Source organism: Harmonia axyridis, chromosome 4 (assembly GCF_914767665.1).
Source record: "Harmonia axyridis chromosome 4, icHarAxyr1.1, whole genome shotgun sequence".
NCBI lineage: Eukaryota > Metazoa > Arthropoda > Insecta > Coleoptera > Coccinellidae > Harmonia > Harmonia axyridis.
In genome coordinates, this window is record NC_059504.1 from 1,563,209 (window position 1) to 1,582,027 (window position 18,819).

General features: G+C 36.4%; 1 protein-coding gene across 1 annotated transcript in view; it reads left to right on the forward strand.

The window, feature by feature from the left end:
* Positions 1-18,440, forward strand: part of LOC123678416 (PDF receptor) — a 39,694-nt gene extending 21,254 nt beyond the window's left edge. Inside the window, exons 3-14 of the mRNA XM_045615435.1 lie at positions 3,900-3,953; positions 5,919-6,023; positions 6,402-6,568; positions 6,734-6,825; positions 8,085-8,205; positions 10,763-10,974; positions 11,687-11,756; positions 13,350-13,435; positions 17,216-17,396; positions 17,760-17,872; positions 18,026-18,091; positions 18,252-18,440. Of these exons, the coding sequence (XP_045471391.1) occupies positions 3,908-3,953; positions 5,919-6,023; positions 6,402-6,568; positions 6,734-6,825; positions 8,085-8,205; positions 10,763-10,974; positions 11,687-11,756; positions 13,350-13,435; positions 17,216-17,396; positions 17,760-17,872; positions 18,026-18,091; positions 18,252-18,264 (1,272 nt within the window). The 5' untranslated portion in view covers positions 3,900-3,907 and the 3' untranslated portion in view covers positions 18,265-18,440. The remainder of the gene's footprint in view (positions 1-3,899; positions 3,954-5,918; positions 6,024-6,401; positions 6,569-6,733; positions 6,826-8,084; positions 8,206-10,762; positions 10,975-11,686; positions 11,757-13,349; positions 13,436-17,215; positions 17,397-17,759; positions 17,873-18,025; positions 18,092-18,251) is intronic.
* Positions 18,441-18,819: the final 379 nt, after the last annotated feature.

Sequence of the window (18,819 nt, forward strand, 5' to 3'; positions counted from 1 at the left end):
GACAAGATCAAAGGGAGTAGAACATGTACGTGCCTGTTTCTTGAAGCTAGTTAATAGGGATCGCTGTTTACGTTTGAGTGACATTTGCTGTGACTTTATTTTATCATTCTTTATTAGTTAGTATCCCCATTATTAGGTAAATCACTTTTCTATCTGATCCGTCTGGCACAGTCAACAATATAATATCTGTCGATAATCTATGCGTCAACTGACGCGTCCTTTCTCTTCGCCAGAAGTTTGACGCTCACTTAGATTACTTGTCGAAGAGTAGTCTCTCTGAACGTTGATGTTTTATCCGCACAATAATTCACATATTAACAAATGGAGCGACGCTAACTTAAACGACTCAAAGAGAATAAATATATCATTAGACGCTTAGATTCTCGACAAGGCCAGTACGATTTGATTTTGTCAGCCGACACCTCAAAGAAGTCGTCGAAATCGAGTAGGTAAATTCCAAGAACTTTTCCATCTGATCGATCTGGCACAGTCAGCAATACAACATATCTCTGTCGAGAATGCGAGCGTCAACTGGCACGTCCTTTTTCTTCGCCTGAAGGTTGACGCTTACTTGGTCTATGCGTCACGAAGAGAAGCTTCTCTGGACGTTGAGGTTTTCTCACTGAAGAGAATAAACGCTTCAGTAGAAGCTCTTGAATTTTCGACAAGGCAAGTAAGCATTGATTTCGTCTGCAGACGCCTCAAAGAAATGAACCATAAACAAGAGAAGAGAAGATTGCATTGTGGATCTGTGCCAGAGGTCAAAGTCCTTCGAAATCTAATGTTATTCACTGGATTCTCGACGCACGCACAAGTAAGCGTCAACTTTTACTAGAGTCTCCAGATTCGGCCAAACGCAATGTAATAAGACAATTATCCACACATTTATTGTCGAAAAAAAAAATTGAATTTTGTAGAATGTATTGCTTGAATTTTCCTAATATTTCCAAAGTAGGTAATATTGAATTCCATTAGCTTATGAACCGTTGAGTTTTATCCAAGGTATGGCATATTGCCGAAATTGTCATCAAATAAGCTATGTAATGATGCAATAATATACTGAGTGTGCCATTTGAAATGAGAAAGTAGTAGTTTGTTCCCGGGATAACCGGAAGTTGTGGAGATCTGAAAATATTTTAGGGATAAAAATCATTGTCTCAAACCCCAATATGCAAATTTTCATCTCAAAATTATGATTAGTGTTCCAGAAACGTCTAATAGGCCATCCCGGTGAATCACCCTGTATAAAAGAACAGTTTCAGACTGTTCAGCATTGAAAAATTATTCAGTATCCTCGTAGTATGCCTTCATTAGACAATACTCCCACCATTTTAAAGGTCAATGCCAGTGCCACTCAACCACCCCAAGACCACTTAGCGTGTTGATGACAAACGCAGTATCTGCAAAATGAGGGGGATTTGCGATTTGTTCAAAAAACCAGAATCCCAATTTTCCCAGAAAAAGTCACGTTTATGCTGGGCTGACTTGATAAGCGAAGTGAATTTCAGCTCTGCGGTATCGCTGTGACATTTCTCCACCTGTTTTGCTCACGAAGTTGGTCGGATAATTATTTTCACGAAAATGTGACACGGTGTTGACAGAATATTGAGCAATTTCCCTCGACTCCGTGATCGTCCCTTCTTTTCAACTAACTGTCAGGGTGTATGTTTAAACACTAAGTTCAGGAGGGTGCAGTTGATAGCGTTTTGAATTTCAAATGCTTTTATTTTCAATGACGTAGAATATATCAGCTCTTATGCAAAATATAAGGTTTTGGTCCACAGGTTGTTCGCTTTTGATAATATTAGGTTGAACCGATAAACTCAAATAAAATCTGAACACACTCTAAGGAATTATTGTAAAGGGTGTTTTTTTCGAGGTATGTATATAACTTTAAGTTGGCATTACTGTTCAAGATTTAACAGCTGTCGAGTGATTTATTCTCAGTTTGGTTTGGCAATTCATCATGAATAGACTCACGTCTGAACAACGCTTGCAAATAGTGCAATTTTATTTCAAAAATAATGGTTCTGTGCGGAATAAGTATCGCGCACTACGTCCATTTTATTTTGTTTAGCGATGAAGCGCACTTCTGGTTGAATGGCTACGTCAACAAACAAAACTGCCGCATTTGGAGTGAAGCTAATCCTCAAGTGTATGTCGAAACACCGTTGCATCCAGAAAAACTGACTGTTTGGTGCGCTTTATGGGCTGGTGGTTGTACTTCTTCAAAAACGATGATGGCCAGAATGTTACAGTCAATAGTGATCGGTATAGAGCCATGATTACTAACTTTTTCATTCCTGAATTGAACAACCATGATGTCCAAGAGCTGTGGTTCCAACAAGACGGCGCAACATGTCACACAGCTCGTGCCACAATCGATTTATTGAAAGACACGTTTGGTGACCGCCTAATTTCACGTTTTGGACCTGTGAATTGGCCTTCAAGATCTTGTGATTTAACACCACTAGACTACTTTCTGTGGGGCTATGTAAAGTCATTGGTCTATGCGGATAAGCCACAAACCCTTGACCATTTGGAAGACAACATTCGCCGTGTTATTGCCGATATACGGCCACAAATGTTGGAAAAAGTCATCGAAAATTGGACGTCCAGATTGGACTACATCCGAGCCAGCCGTGGCGGTCATATGCCAGAAATCATATTTAAAATGTAATGCCTCAAGATTATCTTGCGGATAAATGAAATTCATGTCAATCTAATAAACCATCGTTGTTTTATTGCAATTTAAAGTTCTATAGCTCTAAAAAAAACACCCTTTACTTACCGCTACAGCCATCTACACTAAACGGCGGAAGCAAAGTTGTACACCATCGATGTGTCAACACTTGGTCTCAATGGATAATCATTTTTAATGAAATTATAATTTCTACGACAATAAATTTCATGAATTCAATAGTTAACACAACTGAACTATAAACTTACAACTTCTCTTCGACATCTCGAGATGAATCCGAGATAATCTGAACTACTTTCATACAGTGCAACACGTTTCATTTCACAATGAAAAAATCGCTGGCATTTTCTAGGAAGTTTCCCTTTGATAAGTTCTATTCCCATGAAGACAGAAAGTGCTAAGGGCGGTACATAATAAATGTATGGATTCTTGCATCTGCACTCAGTTTTAAGAGCGTTATAATATGCAAAATGATGCAACCAGAACTGTAGGCTTCTAAAAATCCCTAAAAGTTTCATATCGAAGATAGTAAAGGAAATTCTCATTGGCGTACCAGAAAATTTATAAAGGGAGAAAAGTGTCTTCTGGGCAACTGATCAAAAATAATGAAATATATTCTTCAAAATATATTTTTTTGTATTATCGGGTACGTGTAGAGCTGATGCATCTCGCAAAGCTAATAAAAGAATAAAAATAATTAAGAGCCAAGTAACTATCTTAGAAACAAAAACACGAAAACATTTATTTATATCACCTTATTTGAATGCGAAACGGTTTGTTAAATATTAATTTTATGTCTTCATATTTCATTTCAAGCTAATCAATTGATGAATTCTGAAAATCTTCGAAGTGAGCAAACAATCATTTACAATCAATTCAATAAGGGATAGAAGATTTTGAAAAGAAATAAAAAAATAACTATTTTCCTTAGTCATAATGTTTTTTCTTTCTGAACATGATCCTGAAAAACGAGCAAAATCTTAGATATACTGTCCATTGACCTATATGAATCCACAAAGGGAATTTTTCATTATCTGCTGTGGTAACATCTGAAAATTTGAATGAAAAATCCAGTTTTGGGCGCTTTCAGTGACAGGGATGATACGAAAACAGGGCCCTCTTTAAAGAGGGAGTTTTCAAATAAGGACCATTAAAAACAGGGGGAAAACGATGGAAATGAAGAATTCTTTTGTTCCAGATTTCAACATGAATGAGAGTACTTGCCTAGAGTCGAATCCTTACAGAAACAAAAGTGAGTATATATTTACGTACAATGGTTATACACAATTTTTTAGCATGTTGTACAAGTTGAAAGAATGCGGGGATAGATTTGAAAGGGATGTAAAAATAGCAACGATTGGCTCTGAATTTTATTTTCTCCTACCCAAAACATCTAAACATGCAAGCAGTTTTCAAGTAGAGTTGCATGGAAAAATTGCCCTAGAAGTCTCCTTGAGTAACTCCACACTTCTATATTAATTTGGCTATTATTATAACTGCACGCAGTTTTATTATTCCAATAAAAATTGAACCTTTTTATTGTATTTCTATTCGATATCAGCTGTCATCTTTTCAAGTAAATATTATAGGAGAATTGCATGTACAATACCACTTTTAAATCTGTGTGATATATGTAAATCATATTTCCATCTCACTTTGAAAAGCACATTTCCATTTTTCACATAGATGTATCGGAAATCGTTTTACCCACAGAAAATATTGGTTTTCCTATTGGTGAATAAGCCCAGCGTAATCCAGCGAAATTGATGTTTTCCTGAAGAAAATTGTATCGAATAGACCTGTAAGATTATTTTGCCTTTTTAAGAGATTTTCATAACGCTGGGAATTTAAGGTTTCAATTGAACGAAATATTTATTGAACTTCAACATGGTTTTGAATAAATCGTCTCCAAAAGAATTATAGTTGAACTGAATTGCGTCAAATATACCTATGTAATTCTGAGTAAATCTGATCTAAGTTTTTTCACCTAACCATTCTAACTATTTCAATCAAAGTAAACTAACACTAGAGGTTGCACAATGCATAAAATTGAATTTAGGAAAAAGCACATGAACTTTTACACAAGTTACGTGGGATGTCAAGATCTTCTTCATATACGCTGTAATTTAACTGAACGAAGAGTTTCAGTCCACGTTTGGTTCATTCAATTCTTATTGTATCTCACATCTTAGTTTTTACGCTTGCAGTATCTAATTTTCTCAGGGATTCAAGGAAAAATCGTAAAAGCATCGCAAATATTTTATTATATGTAGTCTTTCTCAGAAAATCTTCTTTGTCATATATAAAGGGTTTTCCCATAAGATATTTCATTTTCTATTAGCCCCCTATCTGGGCAGCTGTCACTTTGAGACTTTTTTGCCAAAGCTCTATAATCAACTCAAGACCTCGAAGATGGAATTTGTGAAGTTATCTTGGACATACAGCCGCAAATGTGAGAATTGATCATGAAAATTTTCATGAAAAAGAAATGGTTCTGCAACTGTATCCTTGGCGGAAGTTTGACTGATATCGTTTTTTATCTTTAATGGCCGACCTTCCACTTTACAATGAAATAAATATCCATTGATATCTCTTGAAATATACTCGTTTTTCGTTCATTTCAAACGAAAATCTCTTATTGGAAAACCCTTTATATGCATTTAATTACAAGTTGATTGATTCATTATCAGTAAAAATACTGGATTATCAATTCAATTAATTCTTGAAACTTTTTGTCGGAAAAGTTTTCCTGCTAAATTCATGAAAATAGGATTGGTTTTCTTAACGATCCCTTTTTGTTTGAATAGTGGAAAAATCCCAGGTGCAAGAAAATATCTCCTGAAGATGACCTTTTCACTCTATTCAGAACTTTAATCCGTAAGATGTCCTTAACTTGAATGGCACACAACATAACGAGAAATATGTCCATCTTTTGTGAAAAAGTATTATGAACGAGGGAGGACTTTTGAAGTCAACAGATCATTAGAACTTGAAGTTGAAGATCTCAGATTGATCTCATATTGTTACATTTCAAGAATATAACAAGGTCACAACGTTAGTTCTAGATATTCCCTGAGCTTCAATTTTTTCAATTTGCGAAGTTAAATATTTGAAGCAACATAGCCTATTTGTACATACAGTAACATAAAATAAATGAACTTTCAATATGATATGTAATTCTCAAAAAAAATCGAATAATAATTATTATTGTCAACAGGTTATTGCCCCACAGTTTTCGATGAATGGTTATGTTGGCCGACATCTCCTCCGGATAAAATGAATTATCAAGGTTGTCCACAGAAACCAGGCTTAATTACTACTGGTAAGTTGGTCCAGATGGCCAGGCTTGAAAAATCTTAGACTCCCATCCTTTGGTACTTGACATTTCTTATGACATTTGTGGTCAGTAGGTTATGCCAATTAATCATGGAAAGATGCACGCTCTAACAACGTTTATAAATTGTTTTATCAGAGTCTGTCTACAGTATTCACATATGAGTTCTAATTTTGATGAAAAAATTGAACAATTTCTAAACGTTATTGAAGAGTATATCTTTCCATGATTAAATGGCATTAGCTACTGAGCACCAATAAAATAAGAATAGTCCAAAAATAATACGCAGTGTTGCCATTATAATAATCATTTTAAATTTTACAATTTTTCTTGGAAACTCTTTATTTATGTCCATTTTTCTTGCAGAATATGCCTCAAGATACTGTCAATTGAATGGCACATGGGTAACTAATCCTAAAATGAACAATTCCATCAGCACAGCAGGTTATACGAACTATACGAAGTGTTTTTTTCCTGGTACGCTTTATCTTTTTCAAATGTGTGACAAAATAGGAAGAGATAAATGTAAGAGTGTAAGTTATGCTTTTGGCGTAAGTTGTGTTTTTTGTGTGTAAAAAAATCCTCTTTTACAAATTGAATGAATAAATTAGACAGAATGAAGATTAAGTATTATTTTTGTTATTAATTGAGTGTATCAGATTGTATATTCATTTTATATATCTTTATTCATTTTTCAGATCACTCAAGTTACGAGATACCTCGAAATGGTTGGCCTAACCGTATCACTTACATCTTTAATAATATCTTTAATTATATTCTATCAGTTTAGGTAAGTGAGACAGGAATATGCAATCTACTTACAATATTGCATTCACACTGCGCAAAAACATTAACGCACATTCTGAAAATCTCAATTTTAATGAAAGTTAACTCTACATTGACTTTATAACTTATTTTTTATGTTCTCTCGGGAAGATTTTGAACGAAACAAGACACATTAAATGGAAGAAAAATTCAGGATTTCACCGAATCTTATGTGAAAGAAGAGAAATAAACAACTTTCAAAATACTGGAATGCTGATAAGTGATTTAATACTTGGTATTTCCACCCCTTGCGTTAATTACAGCTCGGCAACGACGGTTCATACTCAAAATGAGTGATCTTGAAATGTTCTGATCTAATCCTTCCCAGATCTCTCTGAGTTGGATTCCTAAGTCATTAAGAGTAGCTGGATGATTTTCTGAACTTCTCAGCCTTCTATTGAGGTTGTCCCAAACCTGCTCAATCGGATTGAGATCTGGACTTCTTGCTGGCCATTCCATTCGAGAGACTTCATCCTCTATGAGGTGTGCTATAGGGTGCTAATTTGCACCCCATGAGTTTGCTCAAGCTGATTTTGAAGAAGGCGAGCGGTTGCAAACCATTGTCTCAACGAAAAAACTCTCAAGTAACGTTCTTGAATGGCAGTTGTTACCCGTGGTCTACCCTGTCCTGGTCTTCGGACATTCATACCTGTCTCCCTGAATCGCTGTAACATTCTGGACACACTTATATGGGAAATTCCAAACCTTTCTGCAATTCTTGTGTATGTCCACCCTTCTTCTCGCAAAACTACCGCTTGGGCACATTCCTCTTGGGTCAAATCGCGTGTTTCGCGTTGCATAGCGATCGAGTGTAGAAAATCAAACGAAAGAAAAACTATTGATCACTAGAATTGATCGAGAACAACTGATTTCAGAATGGAGCCAAAACATTTCAAAATCAGAATGGAATCAAAACATTGAAAATGGATAACATATGCATGCATAATTCTGATAAAAATAATAATCATTGAGAACACCTTCAGTTGAAGAATAAATTTGAGATTTCCATAATGTGCGTTCGTTTTTTTGCGCAGTGTAGTTATGTTGTTTGATACATTGCAGTCATTGCATTGTCTAAGATAAGAAAAACTTTTCAAAGAAACATTATTGAAATGATATGATCATTTTTATTCAATATAAAGTTTTATTATTTTGATGTTTATTCACTAATTCACTATAAAACATTTATTTTTGACAGCGAGTGATATTTTTTTAATGTTTCAGGATACTTAGGAACAACAGGACGAAAATTCATAAAAACCTATTTATTTCCACACTATTTCATATAATGACTAGATTAGTTTTGTATATAGACCAAATGGCTGGTGACAACATCCAGAAAACTGTGAGTATTTTTATGGAAACTCTCATTAAGAATGTAGATTTTAACGATAAAGCATCTTCAGTGTCTTTTTCGACCAACTTGAACGTAAAACGTTAGAATATCTGGGATCCAATATAATTCGAAGATCATTCATCTGAATTTCGAGATGTTATATATTTATAAATATTATACGATTGCAGCTGCTGATGCAAAATCGCATAAAAATTTGGATGAATCACTCACAATGAAAACTTTCCCAGAAATGTATACTTTCACATACCTGCTAATAATATCCATTCAGTTATGATAAAGTGTAGTTTATCTTTTTCATCATATTTCTAAGAGAGCAGAAGCGAAAAATTCAAAGCAATTTATAACATCGAGCCGAAAAGCAGAAGTGAATATTGCTACATGTGAAACATATAAATCAGTTAGAAAATACAAACAGATCAAGTTCGGGTCTTATATTTTCATTAAGAAATGGATTGACGTCGAGTGAAAATGTTTACATAATATCTTCACCGTCTGTATTTAATCGAACTGATACGTATACATCCGGATATTGCAGAAAAAAAATCCAAGGGATTTGCTATATTATAAGGCAGTGAGTTAGAGGTTGTTTGAGAACACCCCTATTCAGAAAATCCATATTTCTCATTCCTAAATTCTCATTGTGTCTATATTTCCTAATTCTTTCATGATTTTCTTATGAAGCATGATGAGTTGTTCGTTCGTCGAACATACGGGGTTTTCCAATAAGAGGTTTCACTTTGAATAGCCCACTATCTTGGCAGCTATCACTTTTAAAGCTGCCAAATATACTAACTGATAAAGAACTGCAACACCCAGAAGGAGTTGTTTGAATTTTAATTTTTTGATAAATCATAGATAGTAAAGCAAGGAGAAAATGATTGAAATTTGGAGAAAAAAACGAAAGGTTTACAATTTTTTTTAATAAATGTGTAAATAATGTGTTTGTTTACCGCGATTATCTATACACTCCCCAACACGTCTCGGCATTGATGCAATAAGATGGTATGATTCTTCTTGAGGGATACTATCCCAAGCTACCAGTACTTCATGTCTCAGAGCCACCAAAGTCCATGGGGGCTGGGGTAAATTTCAAAGCCATCAACCCATGATGTCCCAAATATGCTCTATGGGCGAAAGATCGGGGGATCTGGGCGGCCATGGCAAAAGATTCACATGGGTTGCTTCGAAAAAGTTTAAACTAACTCTGGCAACATGAGGTCGGGCATTATCTTGCTGCAATATTGGATTCTCGAGCCGGTTAAGGTGAGGGAGAACATATGGTTCCACTATTTCTTGAAGGTAACGCAGCGCTTTCATGTCACCTCGAATAAAGACTAAAGATGACCAACTTGCATGTGCAATAGCACCTCATACCATAACGCCTACTGTCCGGTGTACATGACGCTCAACATCAAACTGAGGTTCATGTCTTTCTCCCTGACGTCGTCTAACCCTTCTTCGGCCATCATGTGCACCCAAGGAGAATCGAGATTCATCAGAAAAGACGACCTGATGCCATTCCAATGTTGACGTTCTAATGGCCATAAGTCTTAGACGTCGATCTTGAACTTAATTTGTACCCCTTCGACGTCCGGTGCCTACTCTTCTTCGATTTTGGGCATTCTCAAACCACGTTTGACACCATTTCATAAGAGTAGTTGGATTTCTGTTCGTACGGTTAGCGATTTCTCGAAATGACAACCTCTCCTCCCGAAAACCAATAATTCGACCTCTTTCAAATTCACTTAGCTGACGATAAATTCCAGGTACACGTGCACTAGGCATTTTGACAGCAACTGAACATCGACTTTGGATCGAACAGCTGGTTTGTTGTAAAATTCAAAAAAGGGAAAAAAAGACTATATTTAAATAACAATAGTAATTTACGTAACAAGTCCGGAAAATAGGGTTTTTTTGGACGAAAAGACAAAATCCCAGGACGAGCGTAAGCGAGTCCTGGAAGTCTGTGAGTCCAAAAAAAACATTTTCGGGCGTGTTGCGTACAATATTTTTTCGGCAACCATGTAAAATAACACTATCGCTGCTGCTTTCCATATTTTATTGCGATTGCGATCAAAACACATGCAAATTTTTGACAACTAATTTCATATGAACTGTCAGCCGTTATCTCGGTTGCTATGGATTCTATGATTCTTTTCCGGCCTAGTCCGGAAAGTACGTACTTCCCGGACTAGGCCGGGAAATGCTACTTTCTCAGAGAAAAAGCGTCCGGGAAGTAAGCACTTCCCGGACGGTTGCCGAAAAAAATTGTTTACATGAAAAAACCTTCATGATTTTCCTCTCAAAATTGAAACATTTGCTATACTATCTTGGTTTTACAAACAAACAAAAATTAAGCGGCTCCTTCTGGGTGTTGCAGTTTCTTTGTCAGTAAGAATATATTCGTTTTTTTTTATTATCAAAATGAAAACTCTCTTATTGGAAAACCTTGTCCTGGCTCCTGGCTGATAGATCGTTTATTTACCATTAGACTATTGTTAGGCAGTTTAAATCATAGTGTAAACTCTGCATTGTTGTTTTGCAGGCCATAGTTCACGAGATCTGGGCCACAAGTTTAGAATATACCCGAACCACCATGTTCATGTGGATGTTCATCGAGGGTCTATACCTTCATAACATGATAACTGTTACAGTATTCCAAGAATATTCGTACATAAAGTTGTATATCTACCTCGGCTACGGCTTATCTGCCCTCATGTCAGTGACGTGGATGATGACCATGATAATTTTGAGGAGGTAAGCAGCATTTTATAATCTGATATTCAATTCCGATTAAAAACCCACCCCAGCAAGAACTGGTAGCTTCGGAGAGAGAATATTATTCAACTTTTCCTCAGTTTTAATTAAGTGATAATTATTTTTCCATCAAAGGCTAACCTGTCCTTGCGAGCTTGTTCTAGGATAAAAATCTCAAATGTTTTGCCCATAACTCTGTAATTTGCGGCCATACTCAATTATTTTCGTTCGTAAGTTTCTAAACGGAATATCTAGAGACTTGAAATTTTTAGAACGAATTTAAGGTGCTGTTCATTCACAGTACGAAAGGGCATTATATTTCAAGGACCATAGTTTAAAATGGTTATAATTGCCCCACTGTAGTATTTATTGATATTTCTTATGTAAATCGTGTTCAGTAGGTTGTGCCATTCAATCATGAAAAGATACACGCTTCAACAATGTTAAGAAATCGTTAAATTGTTTCGGCAAAATTAGTACTCATCTGTGAATAGTGAGGGAAATTCAAGAAAATTCCTGTAATGGTACTTTTGTATCGTTTGAAGATACATAACTTCAAAATTTTGTCCACAATACGACAAATAGAGTGAGTCGATTTAACAGAATAACAGCTTTCTATCAGTATTTACAAATGAGCACTAATTTTGACTAATCAATTTGACAATTTCCAAACACAAATGATGAATTTGTGCTTATAATTTTTTTTTTTCAGTGATTGGTATTACTACTATCTCCTACCATATTACTGGATCCTTGAAGGTCCCAGATCAACGATAGTCGTGGTAAGTGAATAACAATCTTATTAGGCCAATTGAAAAGTCCCCGGTCTGATGCACAGATGGCGGTGCTAGTATTAAATCCATATGATTTTGAGTTCAAACGATACGTGTCAAAATTTGACAGCAGTCCTACCATTAGTTTGTGAGATATTGCGTTGTGAGTGTAGCTGATTTTGTTATTTGAAAAAGATTTAAAAAAATTTCGAGATAGCAGACATTGTGAAGATATCATCTGAACGTGTACATCAAATCATTTACGAATATTTGTACATGAAAAAGCTGTGTGTAAACTTGGTGCCACGCGAGCCCACAATCAATCAAAAAGCAACAACGTGTTAATGATTCTGAGCAGTGTTTGAAGCCGTTTAAGTGCAACAAACCTGAATTTAGCGTCGATATGTGACAATGGATGGCTCCATCATTTCACTCTGGAGTCCAATCGACAGTCAGCTGAGTGAACTGCAAACGATGAACCGAATACAAAGAGAGGAAAACATAACAGTCAGCTGGCAAGGTTATGGCATTAGTATTCTGGGAAGCGCAATGTATAATATTCATTGATTACCTCCAAAAGGGCCAGAACATCAACAGCTATTATTATATAGCGTTATTGGATCGTTTAAAGGATGAAAGCGTTAAAAAACGGCCCCATTTGAAGAAAAAAAGGTGCTGTTTCATTAAGACTATGCGCCGTGTCATAAATTAATGAAAACAATGGCAAAATTGCATGAACTGGGCTTTGAATTGCTTCTGCATCCACCGTATTCGCCAGATCTAGCCTCCAGCGACTTTTTCCTGTTCTCAGACCTCAAAAGAATGCTGGCTGGAAAGAAATTTAGCGCCAGTGAAGAAGTAATCGCCGAAACTTAGGCCTATTTTGAAGCGAAAGACAAATCGTAGTACAAAAATGGTTACGAAAAGTTGTAAGATCGTTATAATCTCTGTATCACCCTCGAAGGCAACTATGTTGAATAATAAAATCGAATTTTGTAAAAAAAATTCGTTTTTCTATGGTAGACAGGGGACTTTTCAATTGGCCTGTTATTATAACCATTCTGTTGAGTATACTAATTAACGAAAATTACACAAATTTTCTGTTTGAATTGAAAGCAAATCAATTAATTCAATGCTGAAAAAATCTGAATGTTTTTCTACGGAGCTAATTTATGAGCGCGCAACAATTGGTGCGCACCTATTGACGACAAGAATTGTCGTATCGAGGATAAACACAGACATAATACTAGTCGTTTAACATCATAATATTTGTACATAATCAGTTATGTACATAGTTATCTTTTCGAATGGGTTGTACTTCACCTTGGAGCGAATTTCTTGGAAGGTTTTTCATTTCGTTTGGTATTTTTAATAAAAAACCTATCCCAGAGTTCGAAGAAAAAGTTTTAAACCGCGTTAAATTTTAACGGAATGCTCGAGTTCTTTTTTGGAAGCAAAGCTCTCATTTAAATAATTAATGATAAAGTTTATCGAGCTGACGATAGTGTTCTTGTTTATTTTGAATTTCCACTATCTTATTCATCAAGTAATTCGCAGAAAACCGGGTATTTCGGGAAATAATAATTATTTTTTATTTTTCAGATCAACCTTCTTTTTCTTCTGAATATAGTACGAGTTCTGGTTGTTAAGTTGAGAGAAAGTCATACTAGCGAGATCGAACAAGTTAGGTAAGAAAGGAATTTCAACATTTTCCAATATTTTCATTCTGTCGACTGTCATTGTATCTGAAGGGTGTTTTTTTTAGAGCTATAGAACTTTAAATTGCAATAAAACAACGATGGATTATTCGAATGACATGAATTTTATTTATCCGCAAGATAATCTGATATGATTTCTGGCATATGACCGCCAAGGCTGGCTCGGATGTAGTCCAATCTGGACGTCCAATTTTCGATGACTTTTTCCAACATTTGTGTCCGTATATCGGCCATAACACGGCGAATTTTGTCTTCCAAATGGTCAAGGGTTTGTGGCTTACCCGCATAGACCAATGACTTTACATAGCCCCACAGAAAGTAGTCCAGCGGTGTTAAATCACAAGATCTTGGAGGCCAATTCACAGGTCCAAAACGTGAAATTAGGCGGTCACCAAACGTGTCTTTCAATAAATCGATTGTGGCACGAGCTGTGTGACATGTTTCGCCGTCTTGTTGAAACCACAACTCCTGGACATCATGGTTGTTCAATTCAGGAATGAAAAAGTTATTAATCATGGCTCTATACCGATCACCATTGACGGTAACGTTCTGGCCATCATCGTTTTTGAAGAAGTACGGACTAATGATTCCACCAGCCCATAAAGCGCACCGAACAGTCAGTTTTTCTGGATATAACGGTGTTTCGACATACACTTGAGGATTATCTTCACTCCAAATGCGGCAGTTTTGTTTGTTGACGTAGCCATTCAACCAGAAGTTCGCTTCATCGCTAAACAAAATAAAATGGACGTAGTGCGCAATACGTATTCCGCACAGAACCATTATTTTCGAAATAAAATTGCACTATTTGCAAGCGTTGTTCAGGCGTGAGTCTATTCACGATAAATTGCCAAACCAAACTGAGTATAAATCACTTGACAGCTGTTAAATCGGTCGTCATCTTGAACAGTAATGCCAACTTAAAGTTATATACCTCAAAAAAAACACCCGTTACCATGCTAGAAACTTCCATCCAATTTCAGTAGTGAAAAGATAAGAAGTATAAAACTTCTTTCGAAATGAGTTCGTGAAATTGACCTCCTATTCGCTCGATGGATTCTAAAACCCCTGATTCTCAACAAGTATAAGAACTAGAATTAAATTCCACGCGAAAACTCATGAAAGTAATCACTTCATTACATTCAGGAAGGAAATCAATTACCGAATGGAACTAATAAAGAATCTATCAGGAAACGAGGTCCAAGTAATACCCAACGGTCAGCTCCAATAATTGCTCCCAGTGGACCTGGAAAAGAGGTCGTTTCAGATAGATGGAGCTTGTACATCCTTGTTTGTGGAATGGACATTCAGAAAATCGATATAAGCTAAATGGAAAAATTCGAATACGGAAAACGTCAGTAGCAGATGGAAAAAATTAGATGAAAGGTTATCTTACGTGGGGAATCTCTTTACTTTTTTGCTAGTTGAGTTTCTGGCATTCGTGAGAGAGAAATCGAAACCAGGTTGACAGTTTTTTTTCAACGATAAAAAAACTGGGTTTTCGATAGCTTGGTCCTCTGGCCATTCTGAAAATCCTCCTTGAAATCAGTGGAGCGAGAAGTCAGTGGTCCCCCATCCAGATCTAGATTTAGATTTAAGGGGAGTTTCATTACAACATAACCTTATGTCTATTATACCTTCCATTAGAGCTGATCTTGCCATTGGTTGTCTCGGTCTTCCAGTTCCAGAGTTCTAATGAATTCTAGAGTCTGGGATGGCTTCAAGGAGGTTATTTCCTTATGTCTCTTGTCCAACGCATTTTTTGCATCAGCTAGCGATGGCGAGGCTTTCCATCACCAGGTGATCCGGAGTTTCTTCCTCCTCCCCACAGAATCTGCTCTAGTCGTTTTCTGCTTCTCAGGAGGTGCTTCCTCAGGCAGCAATACAATGTAAAGAATCCAGTCAGGAGGTTTAGTATATTATTGCTAAGATTACTTCTTAGACCTGGCGTGTATTGGTGTCACAGGAGCTATGCGCACAGCTCCCACGGCAGCGCTGGAGGTCATACTAGACTTGCCTCCCTTACACCTATATGTGAGGAAATGCAGCCTGCTCGAAGCAACAAGAATTTCCCTTAATGGAAAGCTCCTTTGTGGAAACTGGGTTGGACATATGAGGATACTGAATCAATTAGATTCAAACCTCCTCGCAAAACCATCGGATATTATGCCAACCACCTACGATTTTGAAACGCCCTTTGAAACGGTTCTAAATGACCGTCCTAGTGCAATAAGTCTCGTAAATCGTCTGGACAAAAAGTCATCCATATGGTTCACCGATGGGTCAAAAACAGAGAATGGCACCGGCATTGGGATATATGGACCTAAACTGAGGATCTCTAAAGCCCTGGGAAGTGAACCCTCGATTCTACAGACCGAGATAATGGCTGTTTATGTATGCGCCCAGGAGTGTCTCAAAATGAACCTCAACATCTACATCACCACGGACAGCCAAACCACGCTGAGATCCCTGGAATCGTGCTGTCAGGGTTCTCTGCTGACTTGGGTGTGCCGTTACACTATAAAGCAACTGGCCAAAGGAAATAAGGTGAGACTCTACTATGGGTACCAGGGCACTGTGGGGTTGAAGGAAATGAAAGAGCTGATGAGCTTGCAAAAAGTGCATCAAGGTTAACACCTGCTGGACCTGAGCCTTTCTGTGGGATAGGAAAAGACCAATATAAAGCTGCGGTCCAGCTATGGGAGTTGAACAGCAGGACAATCCACTGGACTAACACTCCTAGACTTGTTCAGGTAAAGAAATTCGTGAAGATTTCACCTACCTACGCCAAAAAGCTCCTGAAGCTGTCGCGAGCCGAGCTTCGGGTGATGGTGGGATTGCTGACGGGGCACTGTCGGTACAAACATCATTTGTACCGTATAGGAAAGTCAGCAGACGAGATTTGCAGGGTCTGTGGATCGGAAGCAGAAACAGCCGAACACTTGATAAGCAAGTGTCCGGAGCTGGCTGGACTAAGAACCATTCACATGGGTAAGCCGGTCCTGGATACCAGAGAGGTAACGACCAAGGCCCCTAAAGAGGTTGTACATTTTATTAACGTCGTTGACGACCTCCCTGGGTTTCTATGAATGAGTAGGGTAGAGAACAAAAGATCTGCATGGTCGCAGTTCCCGGAAGGATTACCGAACCAAAACGACCCCAATTCAAATAATAATAATAATAGACCTCGCAGTATCAAACTTCAGAAGATACTTTTTGGAATGATCTAACCCAGGAAGATTCCGCCAGAGTGTTTCTCTGTCGTTTATTTCCTTCTCCTAAAACACTTTCTTGTAGGTACATTTTCCTAAAACACATGAAACCAATGGAAGAAGTTTGTGCTACTTTTCTAGCAAGTGTCTTGGTCCCTTCTCCTTCTCAGTTCTCGAGTGGCAACTGGCAGGGAACCCAGACTAACAGGTCTTGTTATTCTTGCCTATTTCATTGAGTTTTCTTCGACAGTTCAATATAATCTTAGAATCGTTGATATGTAAACTCAATGCTTTGATTGCCTGACTTTCCTAATGTATCGCTATATCACATTTTTGATAGTCTCTTACTTTACTGGGTTCCTTTCTACACATCTTTCGAAAAGTAGGTACCTCTACCTGAAAGACACTTGGAAAGCTGCCAAACGATAGTGAGAATTTAGTGCCATGGTATTCTTCTTGGGAGCCCCATCCCCATCCAGCTACTGCAACCTCCAAACTTTTTGATTTTAGTATTATTAAAAATATTGTTTCTTTACAGGAAAGCAGTAAGGGCAGCAATTTTTCTATTACCACTTCTGGGAATAGCAAATCTCATTTTCCTCTTCTTCCACAAGTTCGATGAAGCTTGGAAATATGCATTATGGTCTTATACAGCACACTTTTTTGCTAGTTTTCAAGGATTTTTCGTTGCTGTTCTCTACTGCTTTCTCAATGGAGAGGTAGGTTGAAATGAATTTTGGAAATAAGTATTCAGTTGCATTGAAAATTATAGTTCTCAATTAATTCTAGCCTTTTTTTATTTCCCTTATTTGATGTAGCTCTGTTGTTTCGTTTCACGTTTTTGATTTATCATAAAACATTCTTAATCATTCATACCTTCAACATTTTTCATAACAAGGGGTGTCAACAAAGTGTATAAATAAAAATTTTTTCCTAAAACAGTTACTGTAATAAATCATATATCTATTATTTTATATAATCATGGAGTTTCCTTATAATTTAAGAATTAACTACCAATTTATCTGTTTTAATCGAAAAAAGTATGGCCTTGGTTTTTTTTTAATCGAACTGAATTTTTTCAGGTACAAAATGCCATAAAAAACAGTTTAGACTCAAGATTATCTTTAAGGAGTTATTACACTCCTTGCAGAAATGTTACAGTTGTATCAACTGCTCCGGATATAAGAGACCAAAGGTAAATCCCAATTATCGAATACAATTGAAGTAAAAAAAAATTCCAAAAATTGTATTTCATCTGTAAATGAATTTAGAAGTAAGAACTGAATCAATTGAATATCGAATACAATATTGATGAATTCCCCAAAATGATATTCTCGTCATTTTGCAGATTTTCCAACGACAACTCATTAGAAAATAATGCCAGTGTTAATCCGATATCTCAAGAGCAACCGGAGTGAGTAGAAAACTGCTAGAGCGAATATAGCACCAACTTTGAGCATCAACGTACAGATGGTGCTTTATTCGTAAGAATGCAACTAATGATACAATAAATGTGAAACTTTTGTGTTCATTTTGAATAATTTTGGTGCTAATGAATTTAAATATATTTTCAGAACAACTCTCTGAGGAAAAAATGAAGAAATAAAATGGACAGCTGGAACATCGAAGGAGGAACCATGAAATCTATACGAATTATGTAGTGACTAATTTATTAACATATCGATTTATGATATCCTAGAGAATTTTATGTATAATTCTATGATTACAAGTTCAAATATAATAAAAACAAATGTAGTTTTTTACCTCAGTGTTTCATTTCCTTCTTCTTATTAATTCAACAATTATGTAAATAAGAAAAAACAGATTTCTCTAGTTGTTATTCTAAATAATAAAACTGATGAAAACTATGGTTGACATGAAAACAAAATTTGGCTATGTAAGCTTATAAAATAAGTTATTGTTATCAACCCTACTTGAACTGATCAAATAGAATAATATTATAATATGGCACCCTTGGATAGACGCAGAACTATATATGAGTAAATATATCCAAGGAGGCAATGCGTATGAATAATGAACTCTCAAAAGATATCCCGACTTTAAGTCAGTCATTTCCTCTTTTTTATGTCCAGTTTATTTTCAACAATTCTATTGAATTCACTAGAGGGTATTTTTTCGAAG